Source organism: Limanda limanda, chromosome 11 (genome assembly GCF_963576545.1).
Source record: "Limanda limanda chromosome 11, fLimLim1.1, whole genome shotgun sequence".
In the NCBI taxonomy this organism is placed as follows: domain Eukaryota; kingdom Metazoa; phylum Chordata; class Actinopteri; order Pleuronectiformes; family Pleuronectidae; genus Limanda; species Limanda limanda.
The window spans coordinates 11392983-11420914 of record NC_083646.1 but is presented as its reverse complement, the minus strand read 5'-3'; the positions used below and the strand labels follow the sequence as shown (position 1 = coordinate 11420914).

The window sequence follows — 27932 nt, the reverse complement described above, 5'->3', positions numbered from 1 at the left end:
CTCTACGAGCTACCGCTGCCACAGCTGATTTGAGCTAGCCGTTGCAGTACCCGCGCACTTCCTTAGCACTGAGCTCTCCACGTCCAGGAGTCAAGTGTGTGACTCTGTCGTTGTGTGTCAGCTGAAACAAAAGCTGCAGGTGTGTCGAGTCTCCACAGGGACACACAGCAGGAGTCCGAAGGAACCTCGTCTCATAGAAAACAACAGGCAGGAAGAGAATGGCGTCAGAAATGTCCCCAGGTTCCCCAGAGCAGCTCAGAGAGGATGGGACCCAGCTGGGGGACACAGGCAGTCCAGAGGCAGGGGTCCCAGCTGAGACCCACACTGATCCAGACACCCAGAGACCCCCAGCAGGTAAATCCCACTGGTTAGTTAGTTATACACCCACTGCTCCATAATAACTGTTTGTTTGGTTTATTTTATTGTTATATTTCCATGTGTAAGTCAATATAATGTGTCAAATTTGAAAGCATAGTTTAGATCTGCTGGATTACTGAAGTCAGACTTAATCTTTTACTTATAAATCAAATTCCTTAGTGTTTGTCACTGTGAGCGAGGGGAGTTCTGGTAAGTCCTGTTATCATGTGTCTGGACCTCCTGACCTCAGAGGTGATCACTGGATGAGTGACCCGGATCCCGTAATGTCAGATCATGTCTTAACTTAACGCCTGACTGCTCTGCTGGAATCAGGAAGTGACTCAGCAGCTGTATGTATCCAGAGTATGCTCCCACTCCCATTTGTATCACTGGGCCCAAGTCCAGATGAACTTCATCAGGAATGAACAAGGTCTCGATAACCGTTACTCCAGTTAAGACCTAATAACTGGAAGCTGATGATAAAGATCAGTGGCTGTCGTCCCAGCCTGTGCCAACTGGTGCCACCTCAGTGGAAAAGGAAGATATCCCAGTTCATGATTAAAGTATTTGTGTTGTGAGTCACATTCAGTCCTCCTATCTGGAAATAGAGCCGCGGGGCGTGTGGTATGTGCCAGAGTTCACCGGCAGACCACATCCTTACTACTTGGCTGACATTTCAGACCTCGGGAGCAAGTCATTGCCACCTGTTACATTATTTATTCACTTTAACAAACCACTAGTTTCCTTCTGGGCATTTATTGTTTATTTCTTAATTTATTGCCATACCCAATTAAGATAAGATTCAAGGGGATCAAATTAAGATATGGAGGCTCTTAAACTGTCTTCTGACATCTTGCATCCGCCTGCTTGACCCAACTGAACTGTTCCAATAAGAAATCAAATCTCACTTGCACATCTGTTTGTATCAGTCGGCCTCACATCACGTCCACCCTACATAACATCTTATGTATCCCTCACTAGCCAGATGCTATAGTAATCATATACAAATCATCTTTGCCTCTTAATCTGATTTTAACCTTGCTTTGACTTTTCAACTATTCTTGTGTCACATATGTGGTATTGACAGGTGTTTGCCACTCACATTTTTTTTACTTTTTACTTAGTTTATGATGTATTGTTAGGTGTCCTTGAGTGTCAGGAGTTGGTGCTGTGAAATAAAATTTATTATTGTTATTATAATTTACTGTATAAAGAACGAATCTCACATAATACTGTATATTGATATTTCCATTTATCCCGCTTACTGGCTTAAGTTAATAGTCGTCACTCTAATCTGAGAACATCCTGCCGCACTGTTTTAGGTATTTAGGTAATTGAAAACTGCCTTACACTGGCAGAGGGACTTTTCCTCATATCCGTTTAGTTTCTCTGACTAACAGCCTGGGTCAAGCTTCTGGGAAAGGATGTCTCCATATCTTGTACATCATTTGTCAGTAGTGCACTCGTCTTATCTGCAACTTTCCTCAGAAGTCAGCCTTTGAGTGACGATGTAAAAAGTTTTAAGTCAATGTGTTGATACCGTAACTCGGACCTTCACACAGACCAGACTCCCTCGTGTGTCGTGATATTTTATCAATCAATCAAACAATTGAACTTTATTCATAAAGAACCTTATCAAATGCAATTCAACGTTCTTTACAGGTGATTGACAAAACATAGGTTAAATGCAGAATCCAAATTGAAAGGAGACTTTCTTTACAGTTTGATTCCACATCTGGCTCTCGCACTTTTGCTTATACTTTTCTCTTTCTATCGTTTTAACAGAGTCGGCAGAGCGGGTCCAGGAGAAGGTGAAAGTGTGCCCGTTTTTCCTCAGGCAAAAGTGTCATTTTGGAAACCGATGTCGTCTGAGTCACAGGTCTGTTCTCCTCACCTGGTTCTCACAAACTCACCGACAGCTTAACAGATCACTTTCAGTGTTTCAGATGTATTGTAGACAAATGTTTAATCCCTTTTTAGCAACACCAAAGAAGCTGGAAATGGTTGTAGTTCAGCAGTAATGTAATCTGAATATCATAGTTTTTTACATTATTTAATTATTATTTAAACAAGTAACTAATCATTGTTGTAATAAACTAATCAACCTGAAGATAAACTCATTGCTAATATCCACCTGTGTGGATTTTCGTTTCTCTTAGACAGAGGCGATTAAATACAGAAAAATGCTGTTCTGTGTCAAAGGGAATTTAGAAGTGCAATTGTTTTCCATCTGATATTTTTCACATGTTTTCTCTCCCACTATTTACTCCTTCATTCCTCAGTGATCCGACACTGGATGACTCATTGGCTGTGTCTTCTGACCAGGATGACACATTGGATGAAGAGAAGACAGAAAAACACAAGAAGGAGAAAAGAAATGTGGACAAAGCCAAAAAGCCCGGATACCATGGAGACGGTTACTTCATATTTTGCTATTTTCTCTAAGTCATCTGATACTGATGACATACTTTTAAGATCCAGTATGAATCTTTTATTTTTTATCTCTTTTATTAATATTAAATTCTCCCAACAGAAAAAAACAAAAAGCCCCGCATGCGAACTGCAGCTGACGTTATCAACCGGATCCAGTGGGACCCATTGATGGATTCGTCACAATTTGTGGTTGGTTACTTGGATCGCTTCCTCGGCGTGCTCGAGCGCCCCTTCTGTGACTTCAACTGGAAAGTCAGCCCATGCGACTGTGACTATACTTATGAGCTGGCCCTGCCCAGACACAGGATCCAGTACTTCACCTACAGAGGGCTCCGCGTCTGGGACCGCCACACCAGACAGGACAGGGTGTTTGGCTCCACCGGTCAATCTCTGGCTCCCCCCTTTGGAAAGGAGGAGGAAGTAAAGGGTAAGAGAGGACCTTTTATTGCTGCGCCCACCTCACACACACACCCAGACACAGACTAATAGAGACAAAATATACTCACGCAGAATGTTTGCTGACTGAATAGAACCATTTGTTTTCACAAGAAACAAACCCAGACGTCCAAGAGCAACAAGACGGTCTAAAAACAACAGAGGAGCGGCCGCCTGCTGTCAGTGAGAAGGAGGAGAGTGACACAGGGGAGTGTGGTGACACGCAGAACACACATCTGGAGGAAGAGAAGCAGAATGAGATGAATATTCACGTCCCTGACTCAACGGGAGCGGCTCCAACTTGGAGAGGAAACACGTCTCAGGAACAACTGGAATCACAGGGAGCATGTGTTGTGGAGGAGGCCGCAAATAGGTCTGGTCTTCATGTTCATCCTTTATATTTAACTGAGAACAGACGACTACTGTACTGAACATAAATGTTTATGTAGAGTTTACATGCTCCAAACTAATGTGCCAGTTTCAAGTCAACTACAAGTCAACTGTTCATTCAGTCATGCGAAGCAGAATATGTGTGAGAGGTGTAGTAACGGGAGGGATTTGAATCAGACCCACTTGATTGGCTTGCTCAGAAATGGGTATCACTTAGAGATTTTGCCATCATAATACTATGAGGACAATTCACTGGCAGCTTCCTCACTCGCACTGTTAGACCAGGATGTAGAGGGTTCGGGTGAAACCAAAAAGGGAATTCTCAAAAATCATCCTTTTGGTGAAGAAGGTTTTTGCAAACTGACGTCAAAACACAAATATCTTATCCTGGATATCATACCGCTAACTAATACAACCTACGAGCTAAAGGTCAAGCATTGTTATATATGATGTACACAGTTTCCTTGTGGCCTTACATCACATGTGACTGGATACATGTATTCCTGAATTCAAGATGAGTCTTTACAGATGTCATAATGCATTGCAGGGATTTTATTTAAGAATACTAAAACATGTAATTGTGACAAACTGTATATTTGGCATATACACCGTATAAGCCAAATATAGAGTTGGTCAGAACTAGTGATTCAATGAGATAACTGAATAACTAAGGACACAGGATTATGGTATAACGCTACATTTAGGAGATTTATGTTTATAGGAACGTCTTGGTTTGAAGTTCAAGTTAAAAGCTGAAAAATATTCTCTGAAGTTCCCTCGCTGCCTCTTGAATAATTTTACTCATCTGATATGATTTCAGACTCAACGATCCAACAGACCAAATGTCCCCAAAAGAGAAAGAGACTGTAAAAGAGGAGGCTGAGGAAGAGTCGGAATGCAAAGAAAGCTGTGAGGGCAAGGAGGATGCTTTGGTGAGTCCAGCACTGCTCACGCTTTACGGTTCCTTGCTCTGCTGTAGAAGTTCAGGTTTTGTTTTTTTTTTAACTTATTTTTTATTTAGTTTTCAACAAAACCATATGCATTTTCAGACAGTTACTTTCTTTGTCCATTTTTCAACTGTATACAATATTGTTATACATGGTATTCAAGTACAGTGTACAATGCATATAAAGAACAACAAACATCAAACAGTGCTCACTCCAAGAGAAAAAGAGGGGGGATAATAATAATAATAAATGGTTGATTACATACATAATTTATTAAATTAAAAGAGGAAAGAAAAAGAAATAAGAAAAAACAAGTAAAATGAAAATAAAACCAGAGGTAAAGAAATAGTAATTGTCCACTCCAGAATGTGGTATATGCTATATATGCTTTTCAGAGAGGATGGTGTATAATGTATGTGAGTAGGGAGAGTTGACAGATAACCGCTCAACCAGAGGCCCGGAGCAAGATTAATTAGTGACCCTCATTGTATTAATAACGCAGAGACAGGACCCCATCGTTTAGTAAAGACAGACTTTTGGAGCCTTAATGAATATGTGATTTGCTAGATGTACCATACTTTTTGGGTTCATATATTGTATGTTGGTGGGTCGGGTTTTGAATTTCAGGTTTAACAGAGTGTTTCTCCTTCATTGCACACAGGGTGGTCTTGCAGCCCTGAACATCAACAAGTCACCTCTGGAGCAGAGAAAGGAAAAGGAGACACAAGGTGTTCGCCCTCCTAGAATAAAACCCACGCACTTCATCACCTTCAGGGCCAACACTCCTGCCATCCTCTCCTGTTTCCAGCTGCTGCAACAGGAGCTCACCTCTGTTCTGCCCTCGTCTGCCCCTCACTGGCAGTCGGCCTCCAGCCTTCACGTCACCCTGTGCCTCCTGGTGCTGAGCGGCCCAGCTGAAGTGGCCGCTGCCGGGGAGATCCTCCGAAAGTTTGCCAGTTTCGATCACAACCCCCTGGTGAACGTGAACTTTCCCGTGAAGCTGAAACACTTCAACGGGAAGGTGCTCTACCTGAGCCCCCAGCCTCAGCTGCCCCTGCAGCAGCTCAACAGCAGCCTGCAGGAAGCCTACAGGAAGGAGGGCTGGCTCCACAGGGACTCCAACAACCCGCGCTACCACCTGACTCTGGCCAAGGTAGAGGACAGAGAGGGGGAGAGGGTTTTTGAACGGGTGGGGGACCTGAAGGTGGGGAAGGGTTTGAACTTCGGTCGTCTGCCAATCAACACCTTACACCTTTGTGTCGTGGACGGTTCCCATGTAGATGGTTTCTATAGGATCTTGTGCACAGTAAATCTTCGATGATTCCACATGGACACACAACAAACACGTATGTTTGTATGTGTCATGTGATCGTTGCACTGGCCCTGCTGCCTGACCAACCAAATTTAATACCTGTGTGTTTACATTGTTTTACGTATGCACTTTTAAATATATTTGGGTAAAAATCTGTGAGACAATGGTAAACACCTTGTGTCCAGTTACGCCTGTAGTTGCGTTCTTGTTTCAACCTTCAGGTCCAGGAGGAAACCCATGATTTGAATGTTTAAATTTAGCATCCAATGAAAACTACTCTAAATGATGTAACAGCTTTAAATCTTTATACTTGACACGTTCAGTTGAGTTTCCACTTCCTTACAATACAAAAAAATAAAAAAAACTGCATCAAGAAGAATGTTATTTTTCAGTTATTGATTCCAACTTTAGGCGACTTTGACATTTGCCTGGACATGTGCACCTGCCATTAAGGCGTATACAGGAAACACAAATGATTTATGAAGGGAGGAGATGATTTTTTTTCTTAAGAGCCATGAATTTACTCAAGTAGTTGCAGCTCATAATTACACGACTCATACAATCTGTTTAATATGAATATTTCATGGATTTGTGTGAGTGATGACTTTGTGCGATTGTGCGATGAATTGCAACCACTCAGACGTGAAGACCATTAAATATTGAATTGGTTATTGTGAGTCCAGTGAGTGGTGATATTTTATCAGAGCGGTGATGGACTGGCCTGGATCTTTGTCCTGTTGCTGCTACAGACACACAGAGGCCGTGGAAAACGCTCCGTGAGCAACTCTTGCATACATAATATCCTTTCCTGTCTTCTTTCCCCTCCTTCCTCCCAGATACACACATGCACTTTACATAGGCTCCATGAGTCAGTGGGTGCGCGCTCCAGCTCTCTACTGTTTGCTCCCTCGCTCGCATTATCTCCCTGCCTCCCTTCCCCCACTCACTTTCAGTGACACAGAAAAACTAACGCCGCCCCTTCCCTCTTTGCTCGCTTGCTTCTGCCCCCCTTTCTCCACTGGCAGACAAACACCATACCCTTTCTACTCTTTCTTGCAGAGTTTCACCATTTTATCCCCAATTTGCATTTCTCATTTGACAGAGCACTCAGGTAGCACCTCCATCGGCACGCTCCCATCACCTCCGTGTGGTCGCCTGTCCCCCTCTGCCTCCCTGTCATCGAATCACAGTTGATGCTTCTCTGCAGCCTCCACTGGAAAACTGGTTTTGCCTACAAATCCACTGCATGCCGTGTTTCCCCCCCCTCTCTGTTCATTGTTCACTCTATCACTCTCCCTCCCTCCTCTTTTCTCTCAGCATCTCTCCCTGGGAACCCACTTTTTTTTTGTCCTCAGTATTTCATGTTGCTTTTCCCTGCATCTCCCCCTCCCCATGTTCATCTGTGTTGCTCTCTTTCGCTTCTCTTCCTCTGATTTCATGTGCATCCCTTCTTCACATCAGCTCGTGACAAATTTCACCCTAATGGGGCTGTTATAGGCAGGAGTTCACTGTTTTTTTGCATCAAACATGTGAGTGAATTTTTCAATGATTCTTTTCACTATTATTCAGTGCACACAGTCGGCTGGCAGTTCTTTCTGCTCCTCTCAGTAATCTGGTCAGGGTTCAGTCTGGTGGTCTGGAGAGAGATTGGTCAGGTTGATGGGAGTGTGTATAGGTTGATGGTGGGGGTCGGTGCCTCTGGTTTCTCAGTATGAAGCGAGTGAGGGGTTAGAACCCGCTAATCCCTGTTAACATAATAATTATCTTTAGGCAAAATCGTGTCGCTGACGTGTTGTGGAGGCGCTTCGGCATTAAGTTACGAAGGGCTACAATGCAATGATAAAGACTCCCTTAGGGGTGTCTCCTCAATCTTAATCCCCCCCCCCCCTCTCTCTCTCTCTCTCTCTCTCTCTCTCGCTCTCTCTCTCTCTCTCTCTCTCGTTTTCACCGAGAGCTCTCCTCTCCCATCCATCAACACAAGCACCTCTCCACTGTCACCAGACAACCATACAATTATCGGCAATTTAATTTTTTTTTAATAATTGCAAGAATTATTGGCTTATTTCCATTGTGACATTTCATTGGCTTGTCCCCGAGCCATTTTTTTTTTAGGATGATGTTTTTTCAGGAGCATCAGGCGGTGATGGCTGGCAGTATACCTCTCTGAGTGGGTAAATATTTCACGGACACCGGCGAAGAGAAGAGACAGAAGGAGAGAGAGAAAGCTCCCGGCACCGGCGACAGAAGGTAAGAGGCTGATCTCTGTTTTCCATTGTGGCTCAGTTGCTGTAAGTGGTCGCACAGATTGATGGACGAGGCTGTGATGTTTTGATTGCATCCGATAATTTCCCACCCAGTTGCTCTTTCATCTGTCTTTGAATTCTCCCAGAATCTTTAATCTGCAGGATAATTTAATATTTAATTCCGTGTGGGATTTTCCAGCTACGGTCGTTAGTGTGGAGGCATTTTTTTGTCGCCGTCAACTTCTCCTGCTGGACTCTTGCACACATCAATGCACTGATTTGCTCTGACTTACTGACTAGGAGCTGCACTCACCTTCGCTCAGCTGCACTCACTCTGAGGCTCATTGTCGGAGCTGGACCTTCATTTTTTTGGGGCAAACGAAGGTGATGTGAAAATTGAATTTTAATTGAGATGTAGTGGCTTCAGCAGACAAAGGTAATTTGTAAACCCTTCAGCGAGATGTAAATTCATTTCTCCTGGCCGATGGAGTGTGTGACGAGGCTGTAATGCTCCCTCATAAATTACAGTCATTAAGGTTGTTGTTAAGCGGCTGTTGGAGGACCACTCGGAGCTGTCAGGTGAATTAGAGAGGATTTTATGAGGCAAACTGCAAATGTGAGTCATTTCAGCAGCAAAATAGCGACATCATTTTTATTCTGTGATGCACAGAGTTGTATTCTCTTAAAAAAAAGATGAAGGTGATGAAGATTTTTTTTTTCTTTTCATATCCTAATTCCAGCTGACACAAATGCCCCAGTCTCTTTCACTGCCTCACAAAATGGCTCTTTTCTTTACATTCAGACATCATGGAGCTTTCCATTCTCCGTGTTCCGCTCTGTGCAGACAGAATTATCCTCCTGCTCGGTTTGCTCTTCAGAGCTCATGGTCGCGTGAGCTTCGTTGGTTTTTTTGTTCACCATCTCTTCCTTTTTTTTTTTTTTTTCTCCTCTTTCTTTTCTCTCCACCGTCTGAGCTCAAACTCACGTTTTGTCCGCCTCCAGTTATGCAACGGTAACAGGCATGATAACAAGCGTGCAGGGAGGCATCACGTCAACTTGAGGCTTCCTATCTGTGACAGCTGCTGAGTAACTGCTGCTCCAGGACCGTGAACCCCCCCCTTCACTCTCAGCAGGTTGCCTCATTAACTTTCGGGGGGGGTTTGCATGACAATCTGCACCTGAACTCTGACCTTCTGTCTGTCCTCACTTTTTATTTCCTCACTTGTTTATCTGGAGTGAGTGAATATTGTGCAAGAAGTGACTTCACAGTTGGACCTGGTGTCAGACCTGCTGGTTATTTGTGTTTCTTTATCTGTTATTGTTCGATAACAGGTTTTATATGATGCATTCTGCTTGTGTCACCTCTCATTTGCGTAACAGTGAAAATCATTATTAGCACAGTGTCGTCGTCCGTCAAGGGAAATGCTTTTTCATAATGACCCACATTGTTGGCGGTTGTTACCACAACAGGTACACTGATTCTTCTTTTGAAGAATAAGCCTTTACTCAGCTTTTTAAGAACATTTCCCCCTTTTAAAATCTAATAAATGTTGCTAATAATACATTATATCTAATAATTCACTTAAGACCATGAGTCCTTAGTCTGTTTACTCTGCTGATGGAGGATGGATGTAGTTATCACTGTGTGTGAACCATTATGTTCAGTTTTAATAAGGGAAAGTGAGTGTTGGCAATGATTCGATTTGTGACACTTGAGCTGCTGGAACCATTAAGGTGAACAGACTTATTGTAATGGGCTCAGAGTCTGGCCTGTCTGGCCTGGGGGCGAAGTGTTAACTTGTTCTGGGGCACCTCCGGCCCACATATGAATGGGGCAAATTGTGTTGTACTGCAATCGACATGCGGCTCGATCTAAACTTACATCTTGCACAGTGCTCAACACAGTAAAACAGTGGATTGTGATCCTGAATCAATGGGAGCAGAAAGCCTCACTTGGGTCCAATACTGTGCTGATTGAAAGTTGTGCTGAAAACATAGCAGCTGCATTTGAAGATAATAAAATCCTACACAAGTATCGAATTCAGAATCCATTCGACGTGTTTGACTCAAATGCAGAATTGTATCTGTCTGTATTGAGTTGTGAAAACCTATTATATTTAAGCATCAGTGCTGTTGTTGTTGTGAATGGTCGTCTCTGTGCTCTGGACTTAAAACGCCTCTTTCTTTAGGAGTAAAGCTCTGAATCGGGACGGCCAGTATCAGAAGCCGGCCAGCCTCTGTCTTGCCCCCTGTTCTCCCTAGGCTCTGTCATTGTAATGAGGATTCCACTGTGTGTTTTGGCTAACAGGATTTGCCCTTTGTATTTACCCTACTTTCTCTCTCTTAGTCGGCCATAAGTAAGGGATGCTGAGCTCTAAACGGAGGCTGGTGTAGGAGTTAAATACAGCCTCAAATATATTCTACCACTAGAACACTTCAAAGGGCCCCTGTATATTCCCTATATAGGTTTCAGCCCTTATAGCACATACCATGTTTTATAAGGTTAGGGTCTGTGGAAAAACAGCCACGTTTTATCATGTAATATGTTTTACATGTGCTCAAGGCAAAATGCAACAAGCCATAACTTACCATTATTTGTTTTTTATTAGAAATCAATCGGTTGATTGTTTTTTTTGGGGGGGGGGGTCCAATCTTTAATTCATTTGTGCAGTTAAATGTCAAAAATAGCAATTCACTATCCAGAAGAGAAATATTTTATTTTGTCTGCAAAAGCCCAAAACCTGAATATATTCAACTTCAGATGATTTTAAATGTGCGAGTAGCTGAAATTTGAACATTTGAACAGTTACAACTGGCAGATTTGTTTTTGTTTGCTTGATTAAATGTCTAAACTGATTAACATATGATTAAGGTCAATGTTAATTTTCAGCTACTGGATTAGTCAACAAATCGTTAGAGCTTTAAACACATCACATACAAACAACAAAAGAAGGTTCACGTGTGTATCTGTCCCCAACAATCTAAACTGATAACCCGGTCCGGTGTTGAACTGAATGTAAATGATTGAGTTTGCCACGAGGAGGCTGGACTCTGCTCATTACCTGAACCTTGGCACACACACCTCCCCTGGGCCTGAGGTGTGTGAGGTGTGTGTCTGCACTGATTTATGCTCCTGAGAGTTCCTCTCCAGTAACTATGTCTGACATTTTGATCTGCACCTTGCTCAGGTGATCACTGATCATAAATTGCATCAGGGCGGAGGAGGAGGAGGGGGTGGGGTCGGTGACCTCTCTGCCCTCTCGGCTCCTTCACCTCCTCCTTACCTACTTTTCCTTCTCCTCTGCTCTTACCTCACATCCTTTGACCCCTCTTTCCTTCCTCCCGCAGGGTGGAGGAGGGAACCAGTGGCAGGAGAAAATGGCTGCCATGACAACGGTGCCCAGCTACAGTCCCTCGCTGTGGGTGCGGGTATGTCACGCCCTCCCCCGGCTGGACCTCAGCATGCAGATGAGGGACAACCTCTTTATCCCCGACAGCTGGGAGTACCAGCAGGTAACAGACACCTGCCTCGACCGCTCACATGACACCGTAACCACATGCTGCACTTCATCTGTCAAATCTGAGGCGCCACACGGCATAATGATGATTACACCATAATAGTTAGAAATGTATGGGGGATACTGTGCTATATTGCTGGGTGAATGGGCAATTTGCTTTACATGGCTCCATCAATTGCTCCATAAATCCCTGACTTTACAAGAGCAATCTGCAGAGAAGTGGTGAGAGCCTGCCGACTCCTGTTTTCGTGCCAATATATTTACTTCATTTTTGGTTTGAAGATGGCACCAGACCCCTGAGCTAAACTGTTTAATGTTTCTACTTTGATTTACATGCTTTGATGCATAATTTCTCAGCTCTGCTTCTCTGCATGCAAATTTGAGACGTTTCATGTGATTCAGACTCAAGGAAAGCGCAAGATTCCTCATGCACTGAGTCCTCCTGCAGGTTGCTGTGGTCTGAACTGAACTGAGCAGTTTCTGCAGCAAAATGTCAGGTCTCTCTCCTCTCCTCCAGCAGGCTCTCATGTAAAACGCTCCAGCTATAGCCGTGTCTCACAGTGCGTGTTTGTGACTTCAGAGACGGAGGGTGGGGGGGGGAAGCAAATTATCCTGCAGAATAGAAAGACAAAAGAGACCGAAAGTGCTGCGAGAGAGGGAATGAGTAATGCGAGGAGGTTGCTGAACAGAAGACGGGCAGCGAGATGGAGAGAGGGAAGGCACATCGAGTAGGAGTGAGAGAGAGAGAGAGGAATAGAGAGAGGGAGAGAGAGAGAGAGTGGCAGTGAATGTATTTAAGTAGGTCACAGATTATTAATAGAGATTCAGTGGTGTGGATAGAAAGAAAGCGAGGGGAGAGTGGGGGAGAGAGAGAGAGTGGGAGCGAGCGAGAGCGTGGGGAAAGAGGGACGGGTGGAGGGGAGGGGTTGGGTGAGAACAGGAGGTGAGATGGAGGGAAGGTGGAGGAATGGGAAGTGACAGACGGGCAGATGGAGGAAGGATAATACTGTAGTTATGCGTTGGAGGGAAAAGCATTTCAGTAATGTTGACTTTATGACATGGAGCCCGATCAGAAGTGAAAGTCTGACGTGGCTTAGTGACATTAATATTCAGACAGATCAGGGATCTAAGGGTTAAACCCCAGAGACGGTCAAGAGTCCCTTCAAATGAATAGTGTTAAATTTGTCCGTCTATTTGCAGAGTGCACGTCGAGAGTGAATCTGAATCCCTTACACCTCCTGCTGCGTTGAATCACACAATGTATAGACTCACACCTTTTTAATCAGCATCTCCTACTGCTAATGGGGGCGGAACAATAAGAAAAGCTAAGGAATCTAACGGGATTAGCTGCTATTTTACTTTCTCCAATTGCTCATCTCCTCTTGTAAATATGGAATTAAAGTATAATTTTTCACATTCTCTGACTCATCCGCTGACTGATCCTCCTCTTCACCACTTCCATTCCAGACTCTGCTGGTTTTGTCCAGTTTATCGGCCATCGCTCTCGTCGTCTCCCTCCTGGTGGTCCTCTCCTTCCTCATACACTACTGCTGCTGCCACCGCGGTGACCGGGGCGAGGGTTCAGAGGAGGAGGAGGAGGATGAAGATGGCAGCACGGGTCACGGTTACAGCGGGAAGAAGGGGAGGGGCATCTGCTGCGTCACGTGGGTGGCCGTGGCATCTGTCACGCTGTGTTGGTGAGGAGGAGGAGTCAGATGTCATCATCAACCTCAGAGCTCTTACTTTTTTACAACATTACACACAGGTCACCTTCCAGCAGTGATGGAAAAAGTACTCGGATTGTTTACTCACTATAAAATAAGTACGAGTCCTGCAAAACATTAAATATAGAAAATAAAAGGACCCCTGTGACTAATAAAATATGTGTAACTTTATCAGCATTGGTTCAATCTAACTTAGAACACCCTTAGAAACCCTTAAAGCCCATAAATAAGAAGTATCTAGTTAAGGCCCCTTGTCAAATCCGATATTTCACAATAAGGGAAGATTGTAATAACACTGCCACAGTTATCTTTTTATTACACCCCTCAGATATATCTTGCAGATTTTTGGAAGAACCCTGGCGCCTTTGTTAGTAACCACTGGAATAAACTGCATACAAAGTATTTCAATGTTGTTCCATCTTCACCAGCAACAACAACTCAATGTTTTTACATATTGATGGATCTGTATTAAAAATCTATTGTCACAGAGGCATTATTATATAGATATTTAAGTTTGAAAACAGGACTTTGACTTGCTATGGAGTATTACATAAGCAATTGCGGTTATTCAAAGCAACTTGTCAGTTCTTTATTTACAGTTTGCTGGTTTCCAAACTAAGCAAAATTAAAACACAAGACGTTAATCACTGAGCTTTAGTTTCACTGGTGGAAGGAATTTCTTCTCTTTGGACAAAGCCTGACTGTTTCCCTCGACTTCCGTTCCTTCTGCTAAAATAATCTGCTGCTGGCTGAAACACATCATTCATATCCAGTGCACAGATGTGAGAGCGATATTGATCTCGGCTAGAAATCCAACCAGCTTATTTCCCAAGACGTTGAAAAAAATGTTTATTTTAGGAGAAACAGTTTGAGACGTTAAAAGGGAAAATGTTTTTCGGTGGAACTGGAAACAACTCATCAGTTTCACATTTATGAAATTGTGACAAGAAAGGAACAAAAATATCAGAAACTACTACTCGTACTCTTAGTTCATTATTTCCCTCTGAAATATAGTGGAGTGATGTAAAGTAACATGTTAATACTCAAGCAAAGTACAGGTTACTTAAGTAGAATACTTGAGTAGATGTACTCAGTTTCCACCACTGCCTTTAAGGTGCAACAGCAACAAGGCTGTGATTCACAAGCTGTCACCCTCTGCATCATCATCATCATCACCATCATCATGTGCTTTTGAGACTCTCACACAGTCACCAATGTCATGCACAGGAAAGGACGCCTGGATGACAGCTGATGGTCATGTTGTGTTGCTGTTTACCAACCACAGGCCTGTGGCAACAGAGTGTGTTCACTGGTTCCTCATCTATATGTGTGTGTGTAAGTGTGTGTGTGTGAGGGGAATATCTGAGCATGCCCAGTTCAGTCTTTTACCCACTTGGAGTCATCCAGTCAGTCCCTGGCCTAAGCTCTACTCTACAAAGAGATGCAGCTTGACGTCTGTCGCTCACGCTCTTGTAAAGCTGCAGCACAAGTCACGGAGGAGAAGCTCTACTGCATCAGACCTTTTAAATCTACAGCTTAATGCTATAATGCAATTATTGTGCAATTTAATATTCCAGTCCATTCCCAGTAATGCATCCTAGTTGCTATACCACAGAACATAATGTACTGGGGAGATGTTTTCAGCCGTCATAAGGATGCCATCACATACATGTCTCCCCCTTATGGACCTTAATGTAATATAATATAATGTCTTCCTCTCCTCTGATGCCCTCTGTTCTAGACCCGATGAAAAAAATGGAGCTGCAGTTTCTCCTCTTGAAAATATTTCAAGTGAAACTGTCTTTCCTCCAGACGGTGGCCTTTTGGTCACAATCACAAAAGCGGTTTGTGTCATTTGTCGACGCAGCCGCATTAGATGGCGTTCCCATTCGCCAGCTTGAAATGCAGAGCACACACAGACGCAGACACACATTCCTCTTTTCCCCCCCTGCTTTCTAATCTGGGTCACATACTTTGTGGGAGATTGGGCCGTACCATTCCTCTGGCGTTTGAGGGGATTTGATGAACATCTGGCCCGGGCCTTAATCTGAATATTTGAATAACAGAAAGATGTGTAAACACGTCGCTATGTTTAACATTTCGAATATTTTCCTTGCTGGAGCTTAACCGTCGAGTGCTAAGAGTCAGTCAGATTCCCCCCCCCCCCCCCCATCATCTGTTTATTCCTTCCCCAGCGCTCCACTGAGGGTAATGCTCATCCCGAGCGCTCATATCACATCCTCACCAGCTCTGTCTCTTTGTGTCACATTCATTTAAAATGTACTTACACACTGAATTAAACATTACATTTATGCCTCTGCTATCTGTTCCTCTACCCCCCCCCCCCACACAATGTTTTCATGTCTCTTTTTTTCTCCTCCCTTTGCAGTGTTGCCATAGGCATCGGTTTCTATGGCAACAGCGAGGCTAATGATGGGATGTATCAGTTGACCTCGTCTCTTCTCACAGCCAATTATACGCTAGCTTCCATCGATCTGCTGGTGAGTGCTGCTCTCCGCAAGTAAAATGTCAAGCTGACGATCTACCATGCTGTGTGTGTTTGTTTGTGTGTGTGTGCGCGCGCGCGTGTGTGTGTGTGCTCGTGTGATTGAGTGTGTGTGTGTGTGTGGGAGAGAGAAAGAGACAGAAACAGAGATGATGTGCTGATGCTTACATGTGGTCTGCAGAGAGAGGAGGGAAATCCGATAAAAACTTTTGTGTTATTGATTTCCCCGATGTGGTCAGACAGTGGTTGGTGTGTTAGACTGCTAAATGTCCTTACACTGTGAAAAGCAACACAAGTGAATCTGCTCTGATCCATCGATGGAAACAAAACAATAATCATAACTAAAGCAGGATTTCTTATCTAACCCTAGTCAAGCAATAACTAAGCCGGAGAATAGGTCCACATTTAAACCAGTAATCTGAACCTCGGTCCCAATATCTCGCCTGGTTGAGTGGATGCTCATGTATGAAGGGTTGAGTCCTCCGGCGATGGTTCAGCTCCATCCTCGTCCTCTACTGCATTTCTTCCCCTGTCCTGTCAAATAAAGGCCAAAGATATCTTTAAAAGAGATAATAATGTAGATCATTCTGTAGTAAACTTAAACTTTTATTAAACCTTAGTTCACTGGAGCCATTTCAAGACTTATATTTTAATTTAATTGTATCTGTGTGTGATCCTTAATATCCCAAGTAGCAAAATTTTAAATTATTTAAACAGCATAAGTATATATACATGATATAATATTAAAGATTATATAATTATAAATGAAACGATTTTCTCTGAAAGGGAAACAAAAAGAAAACTCAGGTGGAGAAGCAAAGGAATTCTGAAGCTGGTAGATGAGGTTCATCAGAGAAATCATTGAATATGAAGTCAACTGCAGACGAAGAGGAAGCATGATCTCAAACTTATATGAGGATTTTTCATTTTAGCCCTAAAGTTTACTTGAAGCACTTTGCAGGACCAGAGTTCTAACTTGTGTTGTAATCTCTCTGGGACATTCAATAGAAAGTTGCTCTACTTTTCATCCTCCATAACACACCCACTCTTTGCTGAACTTGACTTTATGAGCATCAACATCCTCTACTCTGTGGTTTCCACGCCACTTAACTCCCCTCACATTCTTCCGTCCTCCCATTTCAGATTTCAGATACAATCTCTGGGCTGCAGCTGTCCGTCTCTGGCCCGCTGTCCACCATGGAGGAGCTGTTTACCGGCAGTAAACCCTTCCTGGTGTCCACGCGGAACTGCCGGCGGTTATCTGACAACGTGATCAACCTGCTCTCCTCCATCTCTCTGGCTCAGTCCGGCATCGACACAGGGTTGGCGAATGACAGCGGCGTCAGTGGGGCGTCCATCATACCTCTCACACCGGCTCCGCCCTCTGTGGCCCCCACATTGGTGCCCACCAACGGCCTGATGCCCACCCCCTTCTCACCTGGCTGGGCGGCCAACACACTGATGGTCAATGAAGACTACAGGTGAGGCCGCAGTCCAAGTGGACAGATTCCCCCAGGTGTCAAACTTGTGTGTCTAAGACTCAATATGCATCAAATTACATGGTCATTAATTTCCGCTACAATTGAGTTAATTGAATGGTCCAAAATTTCCAATTAATTCCCTCAAAGTTTCAAAGTAAATTCCATTAAATCAATACGATTTGATGCTAGTTAGAATACTAGAGACAGTGCTTAATTTGTTATGTGAACTTTGCAAAAATATCTGAGTTGAGTTCATGCAACAAAAAACTAATTTAATAGTTGTTTCCAGAAAATGTCTGTATTGTTTTTGCAGAGACTAAATAAAGAAACATCAATACTTGAGATTTTGCAATCAGAAAACGATGTGTATTGCTTAACGCACAGCAGCAAACATTGGCAGTAGGCATCTCCCAGTTTACGACTTTTAATGTTCTTTTGCTGTTTCCCATTTGACATTTATTAGTTTTTCCATATAAAATCTTCGTCTTTCTTGTGGTGATTGTGTAAGACGTAATGATCCCTCTTAAAGACGGAGGAAGTTAATTTTTATCTTTTTTTTTCTTCTAATGAGACAATCTGGGTTTACGACATTTAGAGCCCCGCTAACACTCATCTGTCAAATCTTCCATTTCAATCATTTACGTCACATCAAGACTATTGACACATCGTTTTACTGGAACATGGGAATTGTCATTTGTTCTGCAGGAGCAGGAGAAGGTCAAAAAGAGTAGATTTCACACACAGAGGCGTTCGATGGATAATAATCTGTGTGTGTCAGTGCAGCCACACCCCTGCTCTCAGCTCTGCATGAGTCTGAGGAAACTGTCCTCCCCACACTCTCATAAATACTGCATGTTTATTAAGATCCATTTGTTTGGGTGATGCAGTGGAAACTTTTTCATTCCTCAAAAACGACAAAGCGTTCGTGCACGTAATGGCTTGACAGGATGCTTTTATCTTCCATATCCCATGATGAAGACACTTTAATTGATTAGTAAAAGCCCACGATTATAGTTTATCCTATTTAATGTCAGTGGGTTATAATATAAAAGACCTGCTTCCCATCAACAGACTGCAAACACACAAACCTCATCCCGACCACACAACTTCCCTGACCTCAAGGAGAGGACTTTTGTGTCTGACTCATCTCAAACATCACAGGAACAAGATACAAACTTAATCTTCTTCCAGCAGAGCACAGGCTGAGTGAATGTGATCTTTTGTTTGATAGAAACATAAATATATTTTTTTTCAGATCTGCAGTGTTATTAAAGTCTGATTAATAATATTACACATCTCAGCTGTTGTGATTCTGCATGAGAACATGACTGAAGGGGCTGGAAGGTTATAGTTTAAAGAGACACATCTAAAAAAAAAAAGAAAGATGACAACGTATATTTTTAGTCCATATCTGTCTTTAGTGCACTCATAAACTGTATGTTGTAGCTGACTAATAACACACCCATAGGCCTTTTTGACATTTTGATTTGTCATAACAGTAAAAACACATGTGTCACAATAATAACGGCTAAGTCCCGCTCACGAGTCCCAGTAAGTCACAGCAGTGTCACAGCAGTGTCACAGAGAATCAGCACACTCTACATCAGGACCCCGACCGAATGTAGAAACAGCTATTTTTATGATGTGCTTTTATCAGTGTAGAGTGTAGATGTGTTTACTGTGTGAAGGGGGATACCATGTGTTTGGGCTGGAGTTTGATACTGTACATTAAATCCAGATAGTCCCCAATTCTTACCAAGACATCCCTGAAGACGTCATGTTTCATACTCCAGCAAACTAGAAACTGTTATTGAAGTCCCTTCTGCACAAAGACACAACAAAAAAGCTACAGTTGCAGTTTAGCAAAATTGCAATCTGCTATAATAGGTTTTAACTATACCCTCATGGAACCATCTGGTCTGAGGTAGAGGAAATCTAAAAACAACTATCACTGTGGGAATAATCTTTACGACAAGTATTTGCTACAATAAGAAAACAAATGAAAACTATAGACCATATAGATTAAAAGAAAAGTTTAGTTCCTTCTGAATTAATTCCCTGTGGCATAACATGGCATGAAAGGTCACTCAAGGTCAAAAAAACATTGTCTGTTTTCACCAGACAACTGTGTCTCATGTAGAGAATAACCTTGTGCATGTATGTTTATCACAGGTGGCTGTCATACGTGTTGCTGCTGCTGCTTGACCTCATAGTGTGTCTGTTCATCCTGCTGGGACTGGCCAAGCAAGCCCGCTGGCTGCTCATCCTGTGAGTACGCACACACAAACAAACAAACACACACACACACACACGCTTGTATCTTCAGACCAACAAACCATACAGCACTGGACTGAGCTGGTGATCATGGTGTCCTCTTGGCTGAAGAGTTTGTGTCGTTCTCCCACAGGATGACCGTGCTGGCATGGCTGGCTCTGTTCCTGAGCTGGGGCTCCCTGGGCCTGGAGACGGCCACTGTAGTGGTGAGTAGATCCAGTGAAGCTGGGATGGTGAGCAGGGCCAGGACTGGAGGGAGGGAGGGAGGGAGGGAGGGAGGGAGGGAGGGAGGGAGGGAGGGAGGGAGGGAGGGAGGGAGGGAGGGAGGGAGGGAGGGAGGGAGGGAGGGAGGAAGAGGAAGTGAATGGGGCTGTCATGGGAGGGATTGGAGGACCCCAGCTGAGGGAAGAGAGCTTTAAGAGGCTGACCCGTGATGTGTGTGTGTGTGTGTGTGTGTGTGTGTGTGTGTGTGTGTGTGTGTGTGTGTGTGTGTGTGTGTGTGTGTGTGTGTGTGTGTGTGTGTGTGTGTGTGTGTGTGTGTGTGTGTGTGTGTGTGTGTGTGTGTGTGTGTGTGTGAGTTTGTGTGTTTGTGTGTTTGTGTGTTTGTGTGTGTGTGTGTGTTTGTGTGTGATTTCTGTGCCCATTGTGCCCATTGTGAAAAGAGCTGCCTCCCCAGGAACACTGCAGTCGTGGCAGAAGACCAAAATGGCAGGAAAATGGGGCAGAGATTAAAGATTCAATGCGCGTGTCCATGAGCGTGTTTGTGTACAAAGTGTGTTTGTGCGCAAAAGTGCGGGTTTTTCCTGTAAGTGTGTTTGCAAGTGTGTGGGCGTTTGGCTCCGAGACGCAAAGATAGAAGATGAAGAGTGGGGCCTTTCAGCGAGAGTGAGGAAGGGGAGAGGAGGAGCGGGAGAGTGCATCGAGATTGGTTTGAGAGACACAGCGAGCTAAAGTGAAAGAGAGAGAAGGAGAGAGACGGAGAGCGAGAAAGAGAGAGAGAGACCATCAGCCTTCCATCAGCACTGTAAAGCTTGAGGCTGCAACTCTTCCCAGGCCCCTTGAGGCCTTGGACAGAGTGGACAAGGAGGCCCAAGTGTGAATGTCATCCTGTTCAAATAAATATCTCAAACATGTCCTTGGACCACGTTCAGCTGAAAGTCCAACAACACCATCCGAGTCCAGACAACGCAGCCTCTTTCAGCACGGTGACATTTATGGAGAACAAAGAACACAGAGAGAAAAGTTTAAAGGGAAGTTTGGTGGTGCTCTCTAAAGGGGAGACTGTCTCGGTCTGGGGGTTAAAGGGGTGTGGGGGGGGGTAAATGGCTGTTTTTCTGCTCCGCTGCACGTTTTTTAAGAGTCCTCTGTGTCATGTGGAGCTGGCGGGAGATGTCCCAAGGCCTGTGGGTCCGGACAGAGCCGCTCTGTCCCTGGTCATTTACGGAGAAACAATGGGCCAGCTGCGAGCCGGCCCACCCTGTTCTGTCTCAGGCTCGGTCGGCCTCTCCGTGTGGCTCTCGCTCCCTCTCCTGGTCTCATGGAATCACCGTCCCTGAACTAATAACTTCCTCTGCAAAAGTAGGCTACAACAATGTATTGGCGGGATTTGGAAAAGGAGGTCAACAGGGATATGGGACTAAGTGTATGAGTGATGATGTCATGGAAAGAGGAGCCCAGTTTTATCCAGGACAGTGTGATGAAGGCTGATCGATAACTGTCACTATACTGTGAGCTGCTGTCAGATACTTGAGGTGGAAAATATGTCAGTCGGTCAGTGTGTCTGCTAACTTTTCCCTTGTGATCATTTTCTCCCACTCTCTCTCTCTCTCTCTCTCTCTCTCTCTCTCTCTCTCTCTCTCTCTCTCTCGCTGTTCTTTTCTCCTCTCCTGTCACCCTTCCTCACTCCTCCTGTCACTCTTCTTCATCGCCAGGCTCTCAGTGACTTCTGCACGGACCCAAACACATTTGTCCTCAACTCCACCAACTTCAACACTGGGACCAGCTCAGGTACAGAGTTAACCCCCCCACCTCCCCAGTGCCAGAGCAGCAGCACTCTCTGGAAGAGCGAGCAGCCACGCACTGGGTTGTACATATGTCAGCAGAAGTCAATATAACGACAGTTAAATGTTTCTTTTGTGCGCTGACGTGTTGTGGGCTGGTGTTTTGTTTGGCCATTCAGATGTGTTGGATTATTACCTGACCTGCGGCAGGCGCATGAACAGTCCATTCCAGCAGGTAAAGCCACCATGTTAACACAGAGCCCAATAATCTGACTACTGATCATATTCTGACATTACTGCTGCTGATCAGATATCCCATTCATGCTCCTGTTTACATTTTATAGAGTATTGTCTGATTATCACTAGCGTCAAAGTTATTTCCTACTACTTGTTCAAACTTGAACCCAGGACATGCGTCGTCAAGCATGTTGGTTTGTCAGAAAATGCAGTAAAACTCCAACAGGACGTAATAATGCAATTAAGACATAATGCAACTATACGGTCAGAATACTCCACACATACTCACTTAATTTGATTATTGCTCATCCAGCAGAGTCTAATTCAGACTATTGGCTTAATCGTGTCATAATTGGAACATTGTTGTCCATGTAAATATCTTCAGTCATATGTCAGTCAATCAATTGATCAATCATTCAAACAATAAAATAAAGATATTTCAAACAGTGTCTAACATTCATGAAGAATTGTATCGATGTTTTAAGCATATATATAAAAACAAAATGTCTTATTGTATGTACCATGTTACACGTCAGACCTTTACTGACTCATCTCAAATGGCATATTTTATGTCAGACCTGCTCAAACATACATTATGTTTTTGTGTGTAGCTGTGTGTCCTGTCCTCCAATGAAGTTAAATAGCAACGGTCTCAGCATATTTATTGTATATTTGAGGAAGAAAGCAAAATAAAGGAGTAAAATTCCACTGATGTCGTGTCCAGGTGCTGACCCAGTCTCAGAGGGCGCTGTCAAACATCCACACACACCTCTCCAATCTGGACAGAAACTCTCTCACACAGTTCCCCAAAGCTGAGGTACGTTCTCACTTAAACACACAATTTCACGAGAAACACAACATTTTTCTCACATATTCTCACAAAATGTTTTTGTAACGACAGAAATCACTGAGGGAGGTTCAACAGATACTCAACTCCACAGAGGGAAACTTCCATCAGCTGGTGGCTCTGCTGAACTGCAGGGGTCTGAATAAGGTAATCTATTTGACATAAAATTATAAATTACCACGCCACTGCTTCTTTTTATCATCACTCGTTCCTTTTGGTTTCTGCTCCTCTCTTGTAGGACTACATCGATTCACTGAAAGGCTTGTGCTATGATGGCATGGAGGGATTGCTCTACCTCTCCCTGTACTCCTTCCTCTCTGCTCTGGCCTTCACTGCCATCCTCTGCTCTCTGCCCGGTGCCTGGAGGAGCTTCCCCAGGTGAGAGAGGGACTGTCAATGTGTGTGTTTGTGCATAGGTAGATACACTCATATTTATATACATCATATGTACTGCAATGTATAAATAAAGATAAGTAGGGAATATCTATTTCCACACTCCACCATGAATTGCCCACCATAAATATGGAAGAAATAAATCCATCTTTTCCCAGAGTGTTAGAAAGAATATACTGTACACTGTATACAGCGTTTACACTTTATACATTATTTAAATCGTATTATTATATTGTGTTTAATGCCTATTTTTAATCTCTTTGGTGCTGTAACACAGCAGATTTCCCCGTTGGGAGAATAATGAAGAATTGTCTTATCTTACACGCCTCTATTCATGAAAGCTGGAGGTTCTGCAGGTCATATCATGCTGTTTGGCATATGATGCAGAAACATACTGATCTAATACTTAGTTTGTGGGATTTTCGTCTAGCTCAAGTACAATATACTAGTAATATGATAGAATTACATCAAATTGACCCATAACAGCTGAATGTTGGATTCTCCTTAATCCATTTTCAGTCACATTTGCTTTTGACAGTTTAGCACCAGGGGTTTGCAGCAGTAGCTCAGGTCTGTTGTATCTGCAGAATGTGGATATGAAGCAGCTTGTTCCAGATTTGCTGAAATCCACCAGAGCCCTTTTCAAGTGTCGTCAGCTCAGAGCGAGAAAAGGTGGTTTGTGATCGGTGCTGCTTCCGCAGTTTGTGTAGATCAGCAGTTTGATGTTTTCTGTGCTGGAAAATCCATTTGAAGTCCTCATCTGATGCACGCTTTCTTTGAATGTAAGTGTCTGACGAAACAAGATGAGTGGCCGAGAGAATAAATGCAGCTATATTTTAAGATGTATTTTCGTTTTAAGAGGTAAGAACCATGTAACCATAGTAATGAATACAGCTTGGTATGAAGACACATCATTCCTTTGCTCTCTCTCACATCGCTTTCTCTCTCTTTCCTGGACAATGACAGTGAATCAGAGGAGTACGAAGACTCGGACAGCGAGAGTGAGGACCCCTTCACCTCCCATCAGGCACGTAGACAGACGGCCTCGGGGTCTCAGCGAGGGGCCATGGCCCCCTTCTATAATTACCCGGGGGCCGGGTGGACACCCCCGTTTTCTAGTGCGCCGCCCCTCCCGTGAGTAACACAGACCCACAGACACACAGACAGACAGACAGACAGACAGACAGAATGTTCCAAGAGGAGGGAGGAAGTTGCCCTTGGATGCAGTTTGTGCTTTTTCTTTTTTGAGATCTGCACCTGTGGGCAACTTTAGTACTGATGCAGGATCAGGGATTGTAAAAGGTCCAGGGTGTAGAATAACAACACAGAGAAAACGTGAACAACACATAGAGACTGACGGAGAACTGTTGAGATACTTTTGAGCACACACATCATCTTTTTATCTCAAAACAGACACATCTCTCCTGATGACAGACACAACAGATGTTGGACATAATGCACACTCATCTGTATATGGACATAGTAGCAGTGCAGTCAGCTAGGTTGACATGCTTTTGTCTATATAGGATATATTTATATATATATATATGGTCCATGTAGGATTAGTCCAAATCCACAGAGCTGTCAGGTTCAGCACATGCATTGCAGACAGACACACAGACAGGTCAATATGGACTACAGTGTAGGCAGAGAAACAGACACAACTCCAGAGGTCTGTCTGTCTGTCTGTGTGTCTGTCTCTCCGTCTGTCGAGTGTTTCAGGACAGACGATGTAGGCCGCTCGCTCATTTCACGGACTCGTCTCAAATGGCGCCCTGTCTCCGAAAAGGCAGTAGACTACTGCTTGTGTCGTAAAAACTCCGGCGCTGTGAGGCTCAGGTTGACTATAGGTAACCCCCCCCCCCACCCCAACCCAGCCCCTCCACGGCCTCCTGCATCGCTCTCATCCGTCTCCTCACTGTGGTGTCCAACATCTCTCAGGTTATCTCTCTGCATCTGTCCTGCTGCTTCTCTCTTCCACAATCCTCCTTGGTTCTCCCACCTCTTCACTCTCTGTTTTCTCATCTTTTTACGTTCTATCCCTTTCTCTCTCTCTCTTGTCAAAGCTTCCCAGTTTAGTTAGTGCTACCTAATCGTGGACTAGTTAACCTCCTCTTCTAATGCCGGCAGATCATCCTGAAACTCCCACATCCAGTATTAACACACACAAACACGACACTGACTCAGAAACTCAGCAGAACAGGAACAATACAGTCCACTCCTCCGAGATGGAGTCTGCTCAGGATTGCTCTAAAAGCTTTCTGGGGTTTATTGTGCAGATAAACAGATTCATTAGGGAAACAAGGTTATAGCAGAAATGGGACTGGTGGGTCACACCCAGCTCTAAATGCATGTAATTGCAGATTATTGTATAAATCCTGCAGTGCATCAGGAGTCGGGAGTGGACTGTACGCCTGCTGCTTGAGCAACAGTGGTGCTACTAGTTAAACTGAGTGCTGTGTATTTCCGCACTATATTTCTAACCACTTTCTCCTTGTTTCCTGTTGCCTATCCTTGGCTCCCGTCACCCCCGCGGTTCCCCGCTCCCCTCTGTCTTTCTCAATGTGTCTCGCCCCTGCTCCCTCTCTCCCCTTCATCCTCCATTTCCTCCTTTCCCCCTCTCTTCTGTCGTTGTCTCTTTCTATCTCTACACAGGACTCCAAACGTTTCCTCCAATGGCAACCCTGGCTATGAGAGCCTACCCTTGACTGAAAGGCAGTCCCCACCCCCCTCTGTGAGTTCCTATGTACCTTTGGCAGCACTTGATCGCGGCTGTTAGTGCACACGCTCGCTTCAGTAATCAGTATCAGACGGACTAACGTGGTGGTGGGGGGGGGGGGGGGGGGCTTCGACCTCGCAGGACCCTGAGGGCTGGCCTTTTGCTCGTTTTTATCACAATGCTTCAAAATGTCCAAAAATATCAACTTGTGTCTTTTCTCTGTCACCAATTAACTTTTGATACTAACATGATTTTGAATTGTATTATCACTATCTGGCCATTTGAAAGAATAAAGTGACCAAAAACTGTTTTAATGAATAAAACAATAATGATAGATTCAATACTTGATCTTAAAGACAGTGTCCCCTTACTGGCTTCTTTCTCAATTGCATCTCATGGTCCTCAAGATTATGGAGCTAGAACCAGTTCGCCTTTACATGATGACATGTTATCACCTATATACAGTCTATGGTCATCACATAATTTTCAGTTAAATGACGTAGCTTCTGACCCTGTGATACACTGGTGTTATGTCCATGGTGTCACCCTGCTTTTCGCCCAAAGCCAGCTGAGATTGGTATAATGATGGATGGATGGATGAATGGATGGATGGATGGATGGAAGGGGTTAGCTACATCCTTGAAAACTGAGCAAACTAAACTGGCTGAGGAAGACCATGAGATGTGGTTGCATGCCGGGGAAAAAAGCTATTCAGTGGACTAAACTGTAATTAGTTACTTTTTGACGATGGATTGAAGGAGAGGCAGTTCAAGTACTTCTCCTTCTCTCTTGAGTTTGAATTGATAAGTTTTAAAATCTAAATGATTTTCTAATAACATAGTGGTCAGATAGTGAGAGAAAAATGTTCTGTGTTCTTTCTGTCTGAGTTGATGTTGCCTGATTAACTTACATTCTTCTCTTCTTTCTTTATTATTTGTCTCAATCCATCTTTGGACCGTCTCTCGTCGTGTTTTCTGGAAGTACAGTACTCTCCCAGCATGCTGACTGGTTACGGGGGAGGTCAATCACACCCCAACCCCGCCCATTCGAGGAACCTGTATTCACGTTGATTATTATTATTACTATTATTTTTGTTAGGAAATGTATAGAAAAAATATGTTTAGTTTTCATATGAATGGACACTTTACTGAAATGAAAAAGAAACTAATCTAAATAAAATGAATGCTAGGTGTGAATTCAAAGTGCGTAACGTCAGTACCACTGAATATTATTATTATTATTATTATTATCATTGTTGAAAGCACTTAAAATAAACGGGTCTAACGGGACGGTTGATTGCACCGACAGTGGTGATGCTGGTTTAGGGATGGCTGTGCAAAGAACCAAGTGGTCTTGGTCTAAATTCTTTCCCCTTGTCTGGTCGAACTCTGTGTAAACTGTGAACAGTGGTGAGGCAAGTCAGAAAGGTAATGACGTTACTACGTTGTAGTTTTATATTCTTAAATGTATCAGTACCACCGCTTTTATTTTCAAGTTTTTATATAAATATTGTTGTAGAAAAAAAAAGCACTGGCACGTAGCAACATGACACATTTTTTTCTGTGAATGGTTATGCAGTTCCCTCACTTGGTTCTAATATTTTTTTTATTACTTTTTATAGGTGGCAATTCTGTATTTTCCTTGTATTACCTTATGGTATTCTGTATATCTCACTGTCTATAATATCTGAATAATCAAGAACCTTTGCTCTTAAAAAAAATACTTGAGGGCTATCAAGACCCCGTTTTAACGATTGAATGGAGAACTGCCACTCAAGTCCACAGAGTGGAGAACTACAAATCCCATGCAATGACACAAGGTACATAGCAATATGATTCTTGCTACTGGTGCTGCAGTAGCCCTACCGTAACTAGCAATAATAACTATGTATAGCATTGGGCTTCTGAGATCTCTCCAAGATGTTTTGTGTATATATGGTATGGTACGTTGGAGATTTCATTGAATCCCCCTTCTTCGCCAACTGCCCTTGTTAACCCCTTGAATTGAGTTTGTATGGTTATCAATGCTCCTTTTGAATGGCATCCTTTTACACTCAAGAGTCTAATATAAATAAAAATAACTTCAATAACCCGACACTGGTCTCCATCATGTCTAC

General features: G+C 43.6%; 3 protein-coding genes across 3 annotated transcripts in view; 2 read left to right on the top strand and 1 right to left on the bottom strand.

Moving 5' to 3' along the window:
• The window catches only part of rps9 (ribosomal protein S9), a 99098-nt gene that overhangs the window by 56156 nt on the left and 15010 nt on the right, over positions 1–27932 (bottom strand). The window lies entirely within an intron of this gene.
• Positions 40–6543, top strand: leng9 (leukocyte receptor cluster (LRC) member 9). Its single transcript, XM_061081111.1, has 7 exons — positions 40–354; positions 2143–2236; positions 2640–2773; positions 2891–3217; positions 3340–3598; positions 4436–4547; positions 5224–6543. Exons 1-7 carry the CDS (start codon positions 219–221, stop codon positions 5881–5883), a joined length of 1722 nt encoding a protein of 573 aa, XP_060937094.1. The 5' UTR covers positions 40–218; the 3' UTR covers positions 5884–6543.
• On the top strand, positions 11496–27901 carry ttyh1 (tweety family member 1). Its single transcript, XM_061081544.1, has 14 exons — positions 11496–11630; positions 13103–13332; positions 15749–15860; positions 17009–17346; positions 19519–19614; positions 19754–19826; positions 21552–21627; positions 21800–21855; positions 22582–22674; positions 22759–22851; positions 22943–23082; positions 24064–24231; positions 25753–25831; positions 26803–27901. The coding sequence occupies exons 1-14, from the start codon at positions 11496–11498 to the stop codon at positions 26884–26886; spliced, it is 1773 nt and encodes a 590-aa protein (XP_060937527.1). The 3' UTR covers positions 26887–27901.

Coding starts and splice junctions, on each gene's coding strand:
- leng9 (XM_061081111.1), top strand. CDS start 219: ATGGCGTCAGAAATGTCCCCAGGTTCCCCAGAGCAGCTCAGAGAGGAT. Junction 355..2,142: donor CACCCAGAGACCCCCAGCAG/GTAAATCCCACT, acceptor TCGTTTTAACAG/AGTCGGCAGAGCGGGTCCAG. Junction 3,218..3,339: donor AAAGGAGGAGGAAGTAAAGG/GTAAGAGAGGAC, acceptor TGTTTTCACAAG/AAACAAACCCAGACGTCCAA.
- ttyh1 (XM_061081544.1), top strand. CDS start 11,496: ATGGCTGCCATGACAACGGTGCCCAGCTACAGTCCCTCGCTGTGGGTG. Junction 21,628..21,799: donor CAACACTGGGACCAGCTCAG/GTACAGAGTTAA, acceptor TTGGCCATTCAG/ATGTGTTGGATTATTACCTG. Junction 24,232..25,752: donor TCTAGTGCGCCGCCCCTCCC/GTGAGTAACACA, acceptor ATCTCTACACAG/GACTCCAAACGTTTCCTCCA.